The sequence below is a fragment of the Xiphophorus hellerii genome, chromosome 3 (assembly GCF_003331165.1).
Source record: "Xiphophorus hellerii strain 12219 chromosome 3, Xiphophorus_hellerii-4.1, whole genome shotgun sequence".
Lineage (NCBI taxonomy): Eukaryota > Metazoa > Chordata > Actinopteri > Cyprinodontiformes > Poeciliidae > Xiphophorus > Xiphophorus hellerii.
This window is the reverse complement of record NC_045674.1, coordinates 21,724,923-21,741,659: the sequence shown is the minus strand read 5'-3', so window position 1 is coordinate 21,741,659 and position 16,737 is coordinate 21,724,923. Positions and strand designations below refer to the sequence as shown.

Below are 16,737 nucleotides of genomic sequence, written 5' to 3'. Positions count from 1 at the left end.
GTAGGGATTGCCTGCAGAATGTTAGAAGACTCAATTTAAAGGGATGGCATGGTTATGAATCCCAGAGTGGGAAAATAAGGTTTTAGGAATAATGTTTAAGACCCCAAAAACTAAAACATGGCTCAAGTCTGCTAAGGAACCCATCCCAGGCATGTCTTTTTTCTCTCTCCTCTTTTATTAAGATCGTCATAGCCATATAGATTAACCAGCAAATATTAACGGGGTTTATTTTGTGGGTATCTGTAAACAAAATGACCCTATAAACCATTCCCGTAACAAAAGGTGTAAATCAGGTTGCAGCATTACACATTCCAAACACCTTGTGCGTCAATTTACCCCGGAGGATACAGCAGATCTGCAGCACCTCCTGTGATGCACATTAAATCTAAATTTCACTGTAAAATTAGCTAAATCTGTGGCACTTGACTGTCACATTGTGTTAATGTGCTGGTTTTATATTCTTAACGAAGAAGTGGAAAAGTTAGAGACATCCCATTTTGTAATTTTTCTTTGATAGCATATCAAAAGTTTGCTTTAAGCAGGAAGAGATTAAGGCAAGTAAACAGGAAGCACTCCAAAACCACCACACATTAAACAAGATTGTGAACATGCCTTGGTTTTGGAGCCTGAGGATAGATCGTAAACTACTGATAAATTAGTTTACTCTCTGAAAGATAAGAGTGTGCATGTGTGTATATGAATGTTTGTTTAGGCCAGAGTATAGTTTGATAGTTTATCAAACTTTGTGATACCTGTTGACCTAACGTATCAAGGGGCATTTCACACAAAAGCATCTGAAAAGCTTTCTGTGGGAACCACCTGGAGAGGAGAGGGGCTTATGTTTTTTTGGGGGGAAAAATGCAAGTAGATGATTGGATAATTTCTGTCAATCAATCACCCAATAATGTTTTTTATAGACGCAGCAGAAAAAGTAATTGTGGATGCAGCTGCTGTACATGGATCTGTATGGGCGATGAAGCAAATAGAAGAACGAGAGACTCCTTTTTGAAGAATAATCCAATTTATTAATAATGCTGAAGTTTAACAATTGAATGTTTTTTTTGTCTGAAATAAAAAAGAATAAAAGTGAGACTAACCTGTGAAAATTAAATATGGAGATCAAAACATAAACCCACCCTCAGTCCCAGAAAGAAATCTGTGTTGAGATGAAACCAATCTTTCAGAACTATAAAAACACTGGAGCAGAGCAAGACCTGTCCCTGCCTCCAAGTAAGCCATGTTCCAAATATTAGCTTATAAATCAAATTTAAAGTCCTAATTTTGATGCTTTTCATAATTCAAAAGCATGACTATAACTCAGCCTAATGTTATCATAGCCACAGGATGAAAACTGATGAGAAAATGAAGAAAAGGATAACACGAGGGGTAACCAAAGAACTGAAGAATAACCTCCAAAGAAATTAAAGGTGGACTCCAAGATCAACGTACATCAGTGTCAAATTGCACCCTCTGTTTCCGTTCAAACCAAAGTCAACTTCATGGGAGACGACCAAAAAGTGAGACTTGAAATTCCTACAGTACATTGTGACAACCAGCAAAGCTTCTGGGAGAATATTCTTTGAGCAGATGAGACTAAACTGGGGCTTTTTGGCAAGGCGCTTCAGCTCTATGTTCACAGATGCATAAAGAGAAAAGAACACTGTCCCTACTGTGAAACACTGAGAAGGCTCAGTTACTTTCTGGGGCTGCTTTGCTGAATCTGGCACAAGGTGTCTTGAATCTGTGCATGGAACCATGAAATCTTAAAACTATCAAGGCATTCTGGAGAGAAATGTCTGTCTAGTGTCAAAAAGCTTGGTCTCAGTCCCTTGACTGGTGATGGTTGCCCAGGTGACAACTGATGTCCATTATTTGGGAGGTGGTCATACTGTTATGGCTGATCATCAAATTTCTTCTCATTATTTACTCCTCTTGCTCCCTGATTCAGTCATAACTATAAAAGCTCACATTAGTACACAAATGTTCATGAACGCATTTCACGGAGAAACTTAAGTGGAGACTGACAGAAATTGAAGCTCAAAAATATATATCTGAGAGGAGAGAGAAATATATCTGAAAATGACAGATTTTTTTTTCTATGTAGCTACTCAAAAAGGAACTCCTGACAGCACAATGCAATCAACTAAAATGTCAGAGAGAAGTGGCCCATGAGAGGAGATTGGGCCTTTAACTGCTCCAATCAACAAATGGTGCTATGAGGCAGCAGACATCTGTCAAGAAAAACAGGCTGCAGACAAGAAAAAAAAAGTGCTCTTGTGTGACAGAAGGAGACAGCACAAAAGTGTTGATCTGAATGTGTGCGAGAGGGTGATCTTTAGCAGGCTAGTGGTGAAGTTACTTGGCCTTTTCAGCTTCAATCACAGCCATTCAGTTTGATGATCTTATATAAGTGCTGGTCTTCAGTAGAAATGGAAAGACAGCAGGGTATTATTTGGCCTTACTTAGAAATGATGGATAAATATACTTCTGAGAACCGGCCCTCATCGCAGCATTCATATTACCACTATAATCATGAAAAGTTAGAAGAAAAAGGGAAGTTAAAAGGCTTTGAATGTCTTCTTAAAGGGAAGAAAATAATTTATTGATAAAACCAAGCATGGAGAAAGCTAATGGCTGAAGTGGTGGGTGACTAATAACGCTATATATTTTAATTTACATGGTAAAAGATGAAGAAGAAAAAAATAGTGCACAATAAAATTATTAGAGCTAGCAGAAAATTAGGCCAGGGGAGGAGGGAAAGGAGAAAGGGTAAATAGGGGACAGGAGCAACAAAAGAAAATGACAACTTAAGGAAGACCATTCTTATCTTTCTTTATGTAGGTTAATTGACTGAGGAATTAAAGCAAAAAAAAAAAAGATATAATGCAACTCACTGCATAGACATTAATAATAAAAGAGCTGGTAGCATATGAAATGATTCTTAACATACATCCGCACAGTGTAAGCTAGTGTGTCACCAAAGTATATTTCTAATTATCAGTTAATTGTTATTCCCTATCATTAGGAGGATGGTTTTTTAATTGTAATGTAGCCAAGCAGAAAGCCTACCTATACATGAGGGGGACAATTAGACACCTCCATTAACCCCTGGTTAATTACAACCTCTATTGCTGCTTCCCACAGCACTTATTTTATACTCTTCCTTACCCCTCATCTCTATCCCCGGGCCTTCATCCCTCTGTTTTCCTTCTTTTTTTCTTAATTTCTGCCCTCATTCAATTTATGTATGATCTCACACATCCTTGATTCTTCAACTTTAACCATCTGCAGTAAATCTAAGTAAACAACACTGATCTGTCTAGGTTAGATTACCCTACTCTTGCTCCCAATCTTTGTTATATTTTCACAGGTGAAACATGAAAAGTTAAATTATAGAACTGTAGCAAAGTTTATGCTAATTTGTAGCATTCAGATCTCACTAAATATATCACTAACTTGAGTAAAAGTCAGTTTCTTGATGATTCATCTAGCTCTCAAAGAAGCAATTGTTTCCAGAAAATATTATTAAGAAGGAAGCCAACAGTAAGGAAAATATACACAAATATTTTGGAAAAACATACCAGAACCATGTGAAGAAATAATTCTTTATCACTGGCGACTGTAAAGGTTTCCGATGAACAAAGTACTTAGGGCATATGGTAAATTTATTTTCTGTTGAGCGCAACAAAACTTTGACTTTATCTAAATTGCTTTTGGATTTATGTTTATTTGTTCAATGCATCTTTTATTTCATCCTGTTTTTTGTGTTTGTTAAACCATCTACCTGCCAGTTATAGGGTGTGAAAATTAGCATGTTTCTAGCATATTTACACATTGTATTTAGATTAAAATCAACCATCCATTTTTCTTATGAAAAAAATAAAATAAAATTTGAGTTTTAAAAGAAAAAAAAAAAAGAATGTTTTCAAAATAAGGATATGTTTCAGAATGATCTGTTCCTAAGCTACTTCTAGGGAACATGAGACACAGCTATGACTCATGTTTTATGTGCAGCATTTAATCATAAAATGAGGTGAGGTCTACCCTGTCTGTTATTTTTCTGAAAGGTTGTTATATTAGCATTAGTCCACGTGTAACTGGATGCACACCTTGGAAAAAGTTGTACCGTCACACCACAGAATATTTCCCACAGGTGATAGTAATCATGTAGATGTTGTTTTTTGGGTGAAGGGGGAAATGAAAGAGAGATCTTTCTCTTCAGTTTTCTCAGCAGTGAGTTTGATCTTAGAACTGTCCCACAGAGGCAATTTTTGCCCCGTGTCATTGTAGAATCATGGACACTGGACCTTACTGAGTAAAGTGATACCTGCAGTGCTTTTGATATTACTCTGGGTTTCTTTGTGACCTTCTCAAATCTTTAACTGACTTTAGTTTCTCCTGTGTTGTTGAATTTGCTACTTTTAAGGTTTTTTTAGAATACTTTATGTTGTCACTCAGGTTCTATTTCTGCTTTCTGCATTTCAGGTAGTTATTCATAAGGCTGATGAAATAACTTTATAATGTTAAAATTTCTTTTATGATCTGAAACATTAAAGTGTAACAAAAGAAGCAAACAGAAGAAATGTGGAAATTGAAAAGTGCATTTTTTTTATTTCACAGCACTGCAGGTTTTCTCCTAAATAAACTCTTATTATTCTTGCTGACATTTTCAACTCCGTTAATGAACTCATTGCAGGACTTTACAACTAAATATGAAACTGAGCTACAAGGACAGAAATCATCTCTGTTGAAAATGATATTTGCACTCCTTGATCTGAGCATTTTCACCACAGAGAGCAATCTTAAATTGCTTGCTGTAGCTTCATAGAATTTAAAAAATAACCTTTTCTGCAAAGGCGAAATCATTCATTAAGTGAAGGGTTACCAGAGCTTTTTAAACTACTCCAACTGGTGTTTTCAAGCATGTTTAAGAATCAGAATGATTCCTCTTGCCATAACTCTTGTGTCTCCCTTATAAGAACTTAACATAGGATATATTTGGCAAATTATGCATGTTGAAGTGCACAAAATATATATTCTTGCTTTTGTTTTAGAGCCACAACATGGACCACAGCAGCCTAGTATAAGCCGAGGTGGTTTGATTCATGCCTTAAAACCACATTAAAAGCAAACCATGATTGTTTATTTTTGTAACTGAGTTTCTTGTCTTAGCAATTGGAACCACTTTTTGTTTGTTTTTCGGATTATTAGGAACAGCAAAAGCAATTCCTAGCAGAAATTTCCTTTACTCAAACTGCAGCCTTAACTTTACATCATACATCTATAGATTAGGAATTTACTGATCCTAAATTAATAAGATTAAGACACCACGCTTTAGAAAGCTGCATATTTTTTGTGGCACTCTTTACTCAGACTAATGCCCTTATCTCCTTTTCATTAGCACTACTCTGAGCTACTTTAGTGCCTAAAATTTCTCTCTAAATAAATGCACTGTCAATTCATAGTGAAATCTGTGATAACATTAATATATTCTTTCCCAATTAATTCTAGACTGTTCTTTCAAAGACAGACAGCCAGCTAAAAATAAAAAAAAATAAAAATCTCAGATTCTAAATAATGCATCTTTAGTGGAGTTGGAGAAAATCAGAGGAACAAACTGGAAAAAAAAAAGCGAGGGTAAACAATGTCCATTGTTCTACTAGAAAAGACAATAATGACTGATAGAACTGGGGTGGCTAAAGAATACACAATGGTCTTTAATTGACTCATTAGAGAGGGAGAAAATGAACTAATGAGCAGAGAGAAGGCTGGAGCTGAACTGCTTGGTAAGCAGAATGGACAGCAATTTAGTTTATTAAATCTAGGCAAAGCAATATTGTTTTTTCACAAAGAGAAGAGAGAGTATGAGGCTTGGGGGGCGGCAGGGGTGGAAAACCAAACGATGTGGAGGAAATGGTCTTGCGAGCCCAAGTATTTTAGTTAATTTGACCAAAATGTACCATTATTTTGATTATACTTTTGGGTGGCATGTGAAGAGTCTAGGTATTGGCATCAAGGAACCATAAATCAAATTACAGTTACAATCTGAGGATTATAACAAAACAATGAAATTAACCATCATGCAGACCATTTATGATACAATGAGGACCTGGTTAGGTTTATAATTAGCCAAACAACGGCTGGGGTTGTGATTAGGAAAACAAGGTCCAATGATAAAAGGTAAAGTGATGGAAATCAGATTGTGTGTGTCTGTGCATACCTCCAGGTGTTCCAGGATGTAAGGAGGGTTGGTCATGCCCAGCCTCAGCATGGCTCCTTCAGGTATCTCCTGCACTAATCTCCACAGTAATGTAGGCAGGTCTGTCCCTATGTCTCTGCCGTAAGCACCAGTGTCTTCACTTGTCAACCAGATCTCACACACTCCCTCTGGAAAGATAAATGGAAAGAAACCACACTAAATAAAAAAGCAAATTAGAAAAGCTATGCTTTTCAAAGCTTTGCAAGTCAAAACTGATAACATAGCCAAAAAATGTTTTATAACCAATAAGTAGTTTAGGATCATCCACAGGGAATGATTGCACAAAAAAACAACAAATTGCTGAGTTGGGTAAAAACTCCCATGTGGGCTTTCTCTACTTTGATTGTAGCTGCCTTTACACTTCAGGGAATTTCAGGCTTCATCAACAGAGTTTAAAATAACTTCACCTATTGTAGGTAATGAATATTAAACCCCCTAGGTTGAAGCCAGGAGGGATTTTCAACAAAAGTGATCTGTTTGTATCCCAAGAAATCAGCTGTGGGACAACATGTGAATTTACATCAGATATGTTAACAGTGTAGCAAAGTAAAAGCAATTGAGACCAGAAGTTCCTTTTTCTCATACAAAATGGGAAAAAGGAATTGTTTTGTATAAAAGCAGAGGAGATGAACAAAAAAAATAAACTTGTGTTTAAAATCCATTTTTCTTTGTTTTGTCAATTTATGCAAATTTCTTCAAACCACCAATAGCCTACATCCTCTGCTTGCCAACAGCTCTCCTCCAAATGCTTTCCCTCCTTTACCTCACTAAGCCCCTTGCTGTCAGTATCTAAATGCTCCAAGGCTTTAGTAGAACCCTATTCATGACAGTCAGTGACAAGCATTAAAAATAACCATCCTACAAACAATTACTGCAGGAACGGGAAGGTCAGATGCAGCAAGAGGGGATGATCTACCGGCTTCACAGTAAATTAGAGCCACGCTCAGTGCTACTGTCTAATGATCTGTCACTGGGCTGTAGGTTTGGAAATGGTCGAGTGTCTGCTTAAGCTATGTGTTAAGACATATTATCTCATGCAGGCACACAAAAATAGATTTGCACTTACAGAGGCACAAGGCAAATTGCACGCACACTGGCATAAAAATGTGTGCAACCATCATTATCATTAACTGTGCGAGGACAGACAGAAAGATGCATGTGGTCATTTAGATAGCAAAAATTATGCTTGGCTAATTGGACAGTGGTGTGTGTCTGTGCGGCGGTTGCGTCTAACAGAGAGATACAGATGATACAAAGTAGGAGTTGGATAGATTTTCATGGGAGGGCTGAATTAAAACTGATGGAAGTGTAATTGTCAGAAGCTGATTTAAAAGGTTTGGCGATATCATCATCATGAACATTAAAATGCAATGAAGATTTCCGAAACCATCCATGTCTGAAAACATCAAAACCAACAACTAATCTCACATTCTCAGATCATATCATGCCAGCAGCAACACACACATACTCGCACAAAACAGTGTGTCCTTTGTGTAGGACTCAGTAACAGCGGAGTTCATTAATTCTTTTGATCTTTTTAAACTTCTTTTAAAATAATTTTCTGGGAACATCAGCGATGTTTCACGAACATCACAGTTGCAAAAGCAATCTTTTTTCGAAGGGTTGCTGAAAAGCTCGAGGTCAAGCTCCACACAGGGACATATTAACCACCGTCAGTATTCATAATTAAAAAGAATCTGTTAAAATTTCATTACTGAAGTGGTGGTTTGCAGCAAGATGATTTATCCATAATTTGAGATGTTTGTGATCTTTCAGTCCTAAACGATAGTGCTGAGTGGAGTTCTCTCTCAACTTGTGTGGGATAAATTATTTCAGTCTCACTCCCATGTCAAGGCCCTTTACTGCATCATCTGCAACCTGAGATTGAGTTTTTTTTTCCCTACATCTAGCCCATCAGCAGTCAGATTTAACATAACAGCTCTGCCCCAGAGGAGCCATGCCTGAGAGGTTGTTTAATACAGGGTCAGACCTGTAGTTAATTGGTCTGAAAACTGAATGTATTCCTCCCAAAACAAAATTCCTGAGATTCCAACAACACAATGCTGCAGAGGTTGTGTAATGTCTGCTTTATTGTGGCTTCCTAGTTCACTGTGTTGAGAGAAGGGTGATGCTTTGGAAAATCTCATGTTTACTCAAGGCCATAGTCATTAGTAGATCTCCAGATAAACCAAACAACCTGACCAATAATATGGCCTTTGGCTTGCCTCTCTCTGTTCCTTGTCATTAGGTGTGCCGATGGTGTTATTGTTGGCCAGGAATGTAGGGAAGGTAACCGTCAGGAAAAGCCTGCTTGTCCTCCTCTCTCCATCTGGTTAGACACAAACTACACAGCTGCTTCCTTAGGGTATAAGCAGTGGTGTCTGGTTGAAATGATGTTCCCAATATTACTTATAAGCACTAATGATGCACTAATTACTAAATATGATAAGTGAAGTAATGATCAGGCTTTTCTAGCCCACACCGATTTCTAGTTTTGCTTAGGGTCTTACATAAGTAAAAAAAAAAAAAAAGGAGAGAGGGTTGGATGTGCGGGGGTTCAGCCTTTGATAGAGGAAGCAGCCCTGATTCAAACCGTATATCACGAATCAAAATATTTCCACATACTGTTGTGGAAGATATTTGCTTCCTTACAGATTTTTCCTGTTTTTGCTATTCCCTCCACCCCCCTGCCATGCCATCAAACGAATGTTTCAGATCACTATACAAATGTTAAAATCAGCAAAAGATAGCCAGAGTAAATACAAAACACACACTGAAGTACTGTATTAGTTTTAAGGCAGATGTAAGATGTACACCTTCCAAAAGATGCATCTCATAAATTCACAATACTTTCATAAATTTCTTTTTTTTTCTTTTTTTTGTGAAATCATTTTCTTTTTGGTCAGCAGTGGTTTCCACCTTAGATGCCTTCCATGAACACATTTGTTGCCCAGCCTGTTTCCTATCATTGCATCATCAAAGTGAGGTCTAAAATGCTTTGGAAGCTATTCTGGGTTCTTTTGTGACCTCCTGGAAGAGTCATTTATGTGATCTTCTGGGAAAGTTCCCCACTGTTCCATGCTTTCTCCATTTCTGGATAATGGCTTTCACTGTGGTTTGCTGGAGATCTGAGGCCTTAGTTTCTCAGCTAATCATGAATTTCTTTAGATTGTTCCATGATGTGTAGGTTTTTGAGATTACTTAACCAACTTTAGGTTCTTAAACAGGTTCACTTAATATGTGGATTAAGTGATTTTATGATTCTACAGGGCAGGAAGGGGGGCATGGTGTGGCTAGTGAAACCTAACACAAAAAAATATGGTTTATCACAGTTAATTAATGGTTTACCAAAAGGGTCAGTTTTATTTCCAAAAGGGGTTCGGTTGGGTTGAATAGATGATTTTCTTTAATAAATGTTCAAAATTATTTGAAAAAATCCTATTAGTCGTGTCATGTTAAATATAAATATCTTTACTCAAGCAAAAAGCATCCAATTATTGTGACAATAATCAGAAATACCAGTTTAAAACTAAGGGCAGTAGGTAAAAAAAAATAAAACAAAAAATAACTAGGATATTGTAACATACATGATTTGATAAAATGCTCTTCACATAATAAAATAGCAAAACTAGTTCTAAATGCTCTTTTCTGTTTCTGATCACAAGATGTGATCCCCAACAACAAATGAAGTTCTACAATTTCTAATATAACCACATAGGCAATATTATATAAAATTCTGCTGCAGAAAGTTTGGTTTTAAAAAATGAGAAATACAAGATGAGTAAGAGTATCTACCCTATATTTCACCTGATATAAAGGTAAATGAAGAAACAGAGAGAGGAAACAGTTACGCTGTGACGAACTTCCATTTGTCTCTGTCCAAGAACAACAGACGAATAAGCCTCAACGTGCGTTATACACATCAAACAATCAACACTTCAGTTTTCCGCCAAATATTTGTGTGCATTCTGTGTGAGTGCATAGCTAGTTTATATGGCTACTATCACCCAAAAGCAAGGGTAAAAACTAGGGATGATTTGTGAAGATATCTGCAAAATTCTTGTAACTTTAAATATATTTAAGAGTCTTAGCCATACTTTTTAAAGTAACTATGTGAATATGAATAGCTCTGCAGATTTAGGGTTGGTGTATAGTTTGAGAAAAGGCTAACTTTTTAATCTGGTTTTTACAGACTGTTTTACAGAGTTAGAAGCTAGGTATGTTTTACCTTTGAGTAGAAATAGAAAGACCTGGGACACAACACCCAGGTTTAGCTGCACACCAATTTATTTCTTCTGGCTTCAATGTAGTTTTACGTATTTGACAGCAAGGGACAGGATGTCCTAGTTGTCTAACAGTTCTGCTCAGCACACAGGATAAGGACTATATGAACAGACTGAAATTGATTTTTAATGTTTCTCCTGAAATAAGCTAAATCAACATATATTGAAAATATTTTTGAAAAACTGGAACAGGTGAAGATCTAGTACATGATTTTGGCTTTGTAAAAACACTCAAAAAGTAAACTACTAAAGGCTACCAGACTAAATTTTCAGAACAGTTCAAATTGCAAAAATCTTTGCATTTTACATTTTATCATCAGTTTTTTTTTTGTTTTTTTTACCCCTCCAGGGGGTCTTTTGTGGGCTCTAGTGTCCCTTACATCACAGTAGGCTGACAGGAAACGGGGAAGGAGAGGGGGGAAGACATGCGGCAAATGTCGTCGGGTCCGGGAGTCGAACCCGCGACGGCCGCGTTGAGGACTCAAGGCCTCCAAATACGGGTCGCGCTAACCCCTATGCCACCACGGCACGCCCTATCATCAGTTTTGTAGGAAAATGTAGAGTGAGCCAAGTGCACAGAACCCACATGTGAAGCTCAAAATAAGTGGACAGTCGATTAAAAAAAACATTGCTCATTCACTATAAATATTTTCCTAATGTGATAATTTGGAATAGAAGATAAAAACAAGCCCCCAGAGTAGATTTTTGTATATTCCAGTATCCTATTTGCACTTTGTTAAACAAAAAAGAAAAAAAAAACAAGCAAATTTCATTCCTTCCCAATCATACATGTTCATGTTTAACATTTGTTTTATCTTAATCTTTCTGGCAGGATATTCATATGGATTGGGTGCCACAGGCAGTCATGAAAATTATAATATACATGCAAATTCAAAATATGCCACTGGATTATCTGAAAGGGCACATTTCCAAGGACATAATTCAAAAATGGGAACAGGAAGTTCCAGTATATAGTGTCCATGTCTCAAAAACAAGAGTTTGGCATTTTAAATCTCGCAGCAAAATAAAAGTGTTAAAACTGTTTTTTTTTTTTTTTTCCTGATTGCATTACTTGACTGGCTTGTTAAATGTGAAAAGGTTATCCAACTCTGCAACACACAAGAAAACAACACTATATCTAGTTCTTACTTTACGACCCATGCAAACTTTAATCCAACAAAAAAATAGTTTAAAATAAAAACTATTTATTATTATTTATTTAGTATTACCCTCAGATTTGTAGTTAAATTACATTTGTGGGTAGCATTTTTGATAAAATAGGGCTTTCTAAAAGTTTATGTAATAAAGGCCAAATATGTGCATTGTGATTTGAAATAACTCTATTAACATGCACTAGTTTCAGTTATTAAGTGGACTATGGAAATATTAATTATGGTTCCCAAGCTAGGCATTTCAAATATTTTCATAAAAAAACACATCTGAAGTACTTCTTAAGCAAAAGAGCAAGACTTGTTTTAACCGTTACCTTTCCTCAAGTGTAATCCAAATGCATAATTACATCAATTAGATGCTGCTAAGATCAATCAGTTCATTTGCTTAACATCAATGTGCATCAAAGTACACATTAGAAATGCATAACATAAACGCCACACTCATTTAAAGCAAGGCCTTCCTAGAAATGATTCACTTCTTCACATGAATTACAAACACCTCAGTTACAGCTAAGCAACACTTCTGTACAGTGCCAATGACTGGAAGGCCTGTCTGACCTTCAATCACATTAGTGTGTTTCCTATCCTCAACTGCTTCCCGCTGGCTATCTTATTCCACAGTAAATCTCCTCACTCAGCACTGGGAGAAAGAAATCGTGGGAAGATGTCAGTGCACAAGGTTTATAAAATCAGGCAAATTCTAAGGAGAAAAAATTAACCTTCTGCACACTGAAGTTAAAAATTAGGAATTAATCAACACTAAGAGAAGTACATCAATACTAATTAATATTTAGTGCATTTTAAGTGTTGATATGATGGTAAATGTATCAGAGCATCAACAACATAACATTATAATTTTAAGAGTTTTATTTGCCTATTTAATCCTACTTCAAAAAACAACTCAATCCGATAATGCAAAGAAATCAACTGAGATAAAAACAATTATTGTATTTCTTAAACTTTACTAATAGAAACATTTTCTGTCACGCACACAGCTCAAAACCGAACTCTCACTAGAGCTCATCTTACAAAACTCACCACCACAATTTATACACCAACACACATACACAACAGCTTAATTGCAGTAATTAACCATCCTAATTTAGACCAACGACTGTGACTGTTGACGTGGTGTGTGGGTGTCTTGGCAGGTAGCATAATCATCATGGATAAACCTAACACACACTTTTACATGCAATCATCCTCTCACAGGCACGTTTAATAAAGACATGCCTATGTGAATGCACACACCCATTTTCATGTTCCACATGTATGTGTTTATTCATGTGTGGCTGTACATGCATGGCTTTGTCAGCAGCCCACACAATCCTTCAAATACCAACACATCAACTTTAGCCTACTTTCACACATACTTCTGAACCGCAGGCGTGACCTTTAGTGTGTGACTGCGCAAGAGATAGGATGTCGAGATTCATCAAAAGATGTGTGGGTATATATATGTACATCCTCAGGTCTTGTGTGTGGTATAAGACCCTGCAATTATATATGTAGGTCACACACATTCTATGGATTTATCAACAGTAATTGGCAAGTGTGCTGTAGATTTTGTCCAGTTGGACAATCATTTTCTGTGTATGTCATAAATGCTGGTTGTCATAAAGGAAGCTAATTTTATCATTTATCTTACAAGTTGATAATGAATGATCTGAACATCTATTGTGTTAATGATGACCAGAAATATGTGAACAAAAAAATAATAAATCACTTTTATTTAAGCTATATATTGCAAGGTAATTGAGATGCACTTAAACATGAGAACCAGGAAAGTGTGACATGATAGAGATACAGTAGAATAGATAGTCTGTAGATATGGCTTAGATTAATATGTAAACTACAAAAAAGGATAAATACGCATCACATTTACCATTACAGACTGGATTGACTTATCCAGTAAATATTATGACAAAATCTCCTGTCTGAAAAATGGTGTTTGCTGTGTTTCATTATGATCTCAATGAGACTGGAGTATTTTTCAAGTTTTTTGTCAAAGTAGATATTTTCTTAAAGACAAACAGATTATGAGAAGAAGTAAATTTGATAATTTTCAAAGATAAAATCTACAGAAAATTCTGTAGACAAGAAACTACAGCTGTTTTTTTAAGTAGACAAGTAAAATATTAGAAACTCATACGAAACAAAAAAAATCAATGATACAGCAATAGTCAGAACAAAGTTCAGTAAGACTAATATAATTGTTTAGTCTTAGAGGTAAGATTACATCTAGCTCACAAGAACACATTTCCTGAATCATACTATTTCAACCATCTCTGTTCAGTGTAGAAGTATCCAGCTGAGGTTCAAATAGTCTATTTTAGATTATTAACTAGATACAAAATGACATCCCAAATTTCCCAAAATTATGAGATATTAATTTATCTCATAATTTTGAGATAAATGGGTCTGAGCACCAGCAGGAAGCTCTGAAGCAGATTTTAATCATTAACAACAGAAAACATTATTTTATTATTATTATTATTTAATAACATTATTTGCTAATTTAATCATTAGCAAATAATGGTTGTCCATTGCAGGATTCTCACAGTGCTTGTAACCTGATTCCTTGCCTGTCACTCCTGTACCTTAAATGCTATGACAAAAAAATATTTAAAAGAGGTGTGGATCAGTGGTAGAGCAGGGGCACCTTATGCAGAGACTACAGTCCTTGATGCAGCTGTCCTGCGTTTGATTCCTGGCCCCAGGCTATTTCCTTCATGACATCTCCTTCTCTCTCTGGACTACCTTCTGTCCAGACGATAATGAATAAAGGCCACTAGTGCCAAAAAGAGTTAAGAAAAAAAACAAAAACAAGGTGGGGACTTGTTCGGTCCTCCTATGCCCACAAGCTACTTCTCCTCTTACCTCTCAAACATATTTACGGGAAGATGACAACTAGCTAGTGCTTAGTGAGACAGGTTTCACTTTGATCGGAAACAGTGTTGTGTTTTAGTATGAGATTTTATTGTACGTCCCTGGTTAGTAGTTTTCTGCATTATCACCAACACTTTCACAAGTGTGTTGACCAGTTAAATCATTTCAGGATAAAAAAAAAATCTATACTTTGTATACTTTATTATGAATTGTAGAGTGGATAAAACAAGGACTTACCCACTCACTTAAGAGCTGACCCAGTATAAGCCTATCAGGATAATGAACTTGTACCATACGTCATTAAAAGCACACAAAATGAAGCTGAGACAGAGACAGCAGACTGGTGGGACGATTGGATTACAGAGAGTGTGAGGGGAGAGAGATTTAAGGGAAGCTACAAGGACAGATCTCATTTCTGTATGGTTCAGAGACTCTAGGAACTGCAGAGTGCTTGGGGCATCAGACACACAAACACACACGCCCACACACACGCGCCCACGCACACATCCCAAAACCGAGATTATATATGGAAATGAGTTCCTATTAAAAAGTCATTGAAGTGGTAATGGTTCATATCGTCTGTCAAGAAGTCAAGGCAGTGGACACACACATACACACCAATACTTTCAGCCACACAGATGAACTTAGCTAAAATACACACCCATCCACACACATATATAGCACTACAGTTGTGTTATTAATCAGACATAATAAGGTTTAACTCCTTTCAATTCAAGGCTGTTGACCTAATTTTTTTGAGGGTTGTTTGTGTGAAAGCGTGTGAACGTGTGTGCTCGCGTGGGCAATAATTTGATAAATAATAATATGTCTGGTCAGTATTTATGCTAATATATTCATGAGCCACTAGCAGGCATCATGTTTGTGTTTGTTAATTCATTTAGGCAGCGTGTGCAGGGTGTATCTGTGTGTTCGTTTGGAATTAGTTAAACCGACAAAGCTTGGACGAACTATTCACTCAGGCTTGTGCATGTGCAAGTGTTAATTAGGTTAATGTTATTTAATGTAAAAACATGCATGCATTAATGAAGTACTACACTATAAAACATTATCTCTACTATGTAAATGTTAGTATTTTTATGTAAACATATTGGACATTTTCCCTATTGAGACTTTGGAATACTGACTGTATGCTGAATGAAATAGTGAAGACAGAGATAGGCCATAAGGCAGGGCTACTGATCCCAATCTCCTACACATTTATTAAAGCCTCATTAGACGGCTCAAATACCGTCACTACTAACTAGTACTTATTACTACTTAGTACCTACTACTAAGTACCGTAGTAATAAGTACTACTTAGTACATATCAAACATTGTATATTTTAACATAAGACAATTATTATATCAAGTATCCACTATGTAGGCATCCAGGTATAGGTTGGATAAATTTTATGAAGAGTTTACAAACTGCTATTTCAGTCATTTCTATAACTGCACAATATTAGGTCATCTTGAAATTGCAATGTTAATGTGTAAAATTGTGATATTTCCAATAAAGCCACGATTTCGTTCATGTTTTCTTATCCGTTTTTTAGGCTTTCAGCACTGTGAGCATTGAAGAACCGTCTGTTTTGGAATTTTCAGCAGCGATACTCATACGAGCTGATTGAACTGGAATGAAAGAATTTGTGATGCTTTAAACCACCTTTTGCAATATTAACATTGCAAGTTAACATGACAACAACAGTTGTAATGCGTTGTTCAGAGCTTGTCAACATGTTTGGCGCAGGTTGTAGTCCTGATGAATCTTATTTGATCAAGGCGAGCCAGAGGACCTTTCTTTACAGCCACACGAGAACATAATTCTACTGTAGGATATGTAGTTCATCTTACTCTAGGAAGAACACAAAAGCACAATCTGGGAGAGAGAGATGGCAGGAGAGACGAAAGGTATATGTATTCATCTTTATAGTTATCAGCTATTGTACAACTACTGTTCTATCTGAACATCAACCCTGTGTTCTAGGGGATTTATTCTAAGTGGAAATAGGTGAATAAAACTGTTAGTATAGCGACTGTCAGAGGAACACTTTCTGTGCTCATCAAGGTGCAAATTTGGGAAAAGTGCAGAAACTTTATTTGCATAGTTCAGTGAACAGCAACCTTCTGCCAC

The 16,737-nt window shown here is 36.4% G+C and overlaps 1 protein-coding gene across 2 annotated transcripts in view; it reads right to left on the bottom strand.

The window, feature by feature from the left end:
• The window catches only part of cdkal1 (CDK5 regulatory subunit associated protein 1-like 1), a 195,799-nt gene that overhangs the window by 80,968 nt on the left and 98,094 nt on the right, over positions 1 to 16,737 (bottom strand). For both annotated transcript variants that reach the window (XM_032558700.1, XM_032558699.1), the window contains one exon: positions 6,221 to 6,387. In XM_032558700.1, coding sequence (XP_032414591.1) covers positions 6,221 to 6,387 — 167 coding nt within the window. The remainder of the gene's footprint in view (positions 1 to 6,220; positions 6,388 to 16,737) is intronic.